The sequence below is a fragment of the Nicotiana tabacum genome, chromosome 1 (genome assembly GCF_000715075.1).
Source record: "Nicotiana tabacum cultivar K326 chromosome 1, ASM71507v2, whole genome shotgun sequence".
In the NCBI taxonomy this organism is placed as follows: Eukaryota; Viridiplantae; Streptophyta; class Magnoliopsida; order Solanales; family Solanaceae; genus Nicotiana; species Nicotiana tabacum.
The window spans coordinates 126369579-126373181 of record NC_134080.1 but is presented as its reverse complement, the minus strand read 5'-3'; the positions used below and the strand labels follow the sequence as shown (position 1 = coordinate 126373181).

Below are 3603 nucleotides of genomic sequence, written 5' to 3'. Positions count from 1 at the left end.
TCGAGTTCGACTTCGACCGTATACAATTATTATTATTGTTACTATTTTTTTTTTTTAATCAAACAAGCTAGTCTTTTGAAAGCTGCATTTGGTTACTTTACGAATGTACATAGAATGGGACATGTAGGATCCATGCCTAATCCCCATCAACACTGATGGCTTTTGATATATGTTTTAAAAAATAACCAACCATATTTGGAATATTAATTAGAAGGACGGGGTAGGCAAATTTTACATAAATGCAACTTTTATTCCTTCATTTCATTAACTTTGTCCGACTTTTTAATTATCCTTTTACAGATTTTAAAGAAAGCTGTGAAATAACAAAGCCAACTTTGCCAATATGGTTAGATATATATACCCAGCAATGGCAAGAACGTAACTTCATACTCAGCGAAAGAAACGGTAATTGGAATCTAAATAAAAGTTAATGTTTCATTCACTGAATGCTGGAACAGTACTTCTACACAGCTCAGCAGAGCATTTAGCACAAGACTACTTTAAAAATTCACAAGCAATCTCTAGCACATGGATATGGGTCTATGTATTAATGGAAAACTGCTCTATCAAAGTACCAATCTGCAACAGCTTCCGCAATTGTCTACACAGATAAAATGTTAAAACAAAATCTGTTATTAACTCGTAAATTAAGATTGCGAATGATAGACACATGATAAATGAAAAAACAAAAAAAGCACATGTATTCAAACACTATAAAAGAAAGATTACCTTATTAAGTACTCTTGGAGAGGTAGCACTGTACCAGTAACTCGGCCATATAATTTGAGAATGAGCGGGAGAAGATGTGATGAAGTAACCCCTCGTATAAGAAGGGGTGAGTCCCTCAAATGCCTTCAAGAACTCCACTCCAAAAACTATTATATTAAAAGAAGAAAACAGGTGAAACAGATCATTAATTAGAATTTATACTTGTGTGATCTGAAAGGTATTAGTTGATCACCAGAAATGGGCTAACGTTGAATAATTATACACTGGCTAAACGTGCAATTACTTATTAGAGCCTTGCAATGATCCCAGGTATGTTGCGGATCGAGGTATGCAGGAACCAAAGTATTATTAATCTGGATGAAATTATCTTTTTAGATTTTGTAGAAACTTAAAAAAAAAAAAAGCAGCAAATTAACAAAATTCTTAAAACGAAGAGAATTAGCATTTATTTGTTTCCCTGACCTGCCAAGCGTCATAGTGTGAATTAATAATAAAAAATGGAGTCTGAACATATGGAATAACATGCTGCGGAAAAAAGCACTGTACCATTATTTAAGGAAAAAACGAGATTGTTAGTGGGCAATACTTATATAGCAGGCAGAAAAGAATTTTATTTCGAAAAAGCTTATAAAAACTCTTACCAGACTTGGTTCCATTGCAGAGGCGCAAGATGGAGGCAAATTCTTAGCCGATCCCTTGAATGAGAGGAAAAATTTGTTATATAAAAAGATTCTAACTTGAACATACTTGTTACGCATATATACCTATTTATAACCCAAAAAGAAAGGATGAGATGGGACTCACATGTAAAGTTACAACTTTCTGATACATCTCTTGAATGTCTGAAGTACCAAAGATTGTCTTCCTGCATAAAATAATCCTAACACGCTTGAGTACCAAATAGCATCCGCACTTAAATTAATGAGACGAGGAAGAAGAGCTCACGCATTGATGAAGAAGCCTGCGTTTGCAACGCACTTTACTTTGACATCATCGGGAAAGAAGGACTTGAACTTGTCGCAGTTCAAGATTGTAGCCAACCCTCCTGCCGAAGATCCAGTCAGGATTGCCTAACATTGCGTTTTTATTTTGCGTTACTGAAAAGTATAATAATGCAGTAGGTGAAACTGTAATTTATGATCTCACATTTTTAGCATTTTGCATTCCTTTGTTCCACAAATCTTCCTTAACTGCTTTGAATATTCTCGCCCCTCTGTAGAAAAGCTTCTTCTCCTATTATATATTTGACATTTGCAATCAGAAAGAAATGTTACAGGATATACGACCGATATAAATCAGTGCACTGTGCCATTCTGAAAACTTGTTCTTCTTAAGAAAGGAGCTTGTAGCCTAGCTAGAGGGAGAAAGCAAGTAGATATTGTAGAAGTAGAGTTGAATCAAAATGGCTTCACTTCACCTCTATTTATACTCAAAGTGCACTGCGCTTGAGGCCTCTAGGAGGAAAGTCTATTTCAACAAAAAGTTTAAGGAGATGTTTAATTTGTGCTTGAAGACGTCTCATGTCATGGGTGCAGTATAATTGAAATATGTGAAAATGAAAGGATCCATTTATTAATCGAGACCAAACAATTTTAGAATACCTATTACGAAGAGAAAGGCTGACAAAATTCCATTTTGATTAGATATGGGTTGTGACTGAGCACTATGTATTCCTTCTGAGGAAATTTGTGTTGTTGTATTTTCATCAATATAATGCTCTTTGGAAGAATGCCAGACAAGGTGATAGAGAGAGCTTTAAAATTAAATAGATTATACTTTGTTTTTAACATGTTTATTTTGAATTCCACACCAAGTAGAGAGTCCCCATATATATATAACGCCCGTTTCTTTGGTATGTTCTTTTATTCCATTATGCTTAAATCATGTTGTTTCGCAAGAACTAATAGGTGGTGTAGGTAATCTTTCTATATTATGGAATTGGATAATGCTTTGCGCATTGACTCTTTTACATACAGACGTAAATTTTTTTCTGTTCACAATAAATCATTATATATACAGAATTTTTCTTGAAATTATCATTTAAAGCATTCTATTTATATATCAGGGATCGTTAAGGAGCTTCGGGTCGTGCTGTGTGCTATCTAACAGGGATAAAATTGAATTTTTACCTTCTTTTGTGTTTATTTTGATTGGACCACTGTGTATTACTATTGTAGCCCTTTTTTATTTTTAGTTGTGAAGACCAATTTGCCCATCTTTGATATCTAATTAACGTGCCACTTTGCCTGCCAAATTATCTCATTACTGTGGCCCCACAAGAATGAGGTATCTACTCATTGAAGTTTCAGTTTGGAGAAATTACTGTGGCCCCACAGAAGTTTTACTGTGACCCGCCCTTTTTTATCTTTAGATTGTTGATAGGCTCTCTTCCTTCCAATATAATATAAGTAATATAATTAATGATATTAACAAAAGGGTGAATAATATTACACAAATAAAATACTTAATATAATAACTTTAAATAGTGATAATTTGAACATTACGACTTGCGAACCTAATGGTTAAAATAAGTAACTTTTGTGTATCCGCTCATAATTGCAACAAAAAAATAGTACATTTTTCATTAAAATTCATTATAATGTTCTAAAATAACATATGAATAGAAAAATATATATGTTTCGAAGTTTGAAATTATAATATATAGAAGTCCCTATTCATCCTTAGTGTTCATTTCATTATTAGTTAGTTCCCAATATAACATCGGCAGAAACACCATGATACCACTCAGGCCTCAGCTTGATTTAAACATCCATGTGTATATATTTGTGGTTATGGAATTCAACAATTTTAAAGGGAAAAACAAAAGTCTTTTTGAGAGTTCCAATTGATTATAAGGTTGAATAGTTACGTTCT

The 3603-nt window shown here is 33.3% G+C and overlaps 1 protein-coding gene across 3 annotated transcripts; it reads right to left on the bottom strand.

Annotated features, from left to right (window-relative positions):
- Positions 1-307: 307 nt before the first annotated feature.
- LOC107824945 (pectin acetylesterase 11-like) lies at positions 308-2508 on the bottom strand. Of its 3 annotated transcripts, none has more exons than XM_075255798.1 (6): positions 1876-2508; positions 1675-1799; positions 1534-1594; positions 1371-1424; positions 730-1269; positions 309-601 (listed from the first exon to the last, which is right to left on the bottom strand). In XM_075255798.1, exons 1-5 carry the CDS (start codon positions 1891-1893, stop codon positions 1168-1170), a joined length of 360 nt encoding a protein of 119 aa, XP_075111899.1. In that variant the 5' UTR covers positions 1894-2508; the 3' UTR covers positions 309-601; positions 730-1167. The 3 variants fall into 3 exon arrangements, 2 of the variants coding, with proteins under 2 accessions (XP_075111899.1, XP_016507253.1); XM_016651767.2 differs by having other exon boundaries at positions 320-601; positions 730-875; XR_001656965.2 differs by having other exon boundaries at positions 308-601; positions 730-1424; positions 1675-1774.
- Between the last annotated feature and the right edge of the window lie 1095 nt (positions 2509-3603).

Excerpts from the sequence above, each read along its gene's own strand:
- LOC107824945 (XM_075255798.1), bottom strand. Across the intron at positions 1,425-1,533 it reads AGAAAGTTGTAACTTTACAT|GGATCGGCTAAGAATTTGCC; the intron begins GTGAGTCCCATC and ends CTCTCATTCAAG. Across the intron at positions 1,270-1,370 it reads CTGCAATGGAACCAAGTCTG|TGCTTTTTTCCGCAGCATGT; the intron begins GTAAGAGTTTTT and ends ATAATGGTACAG.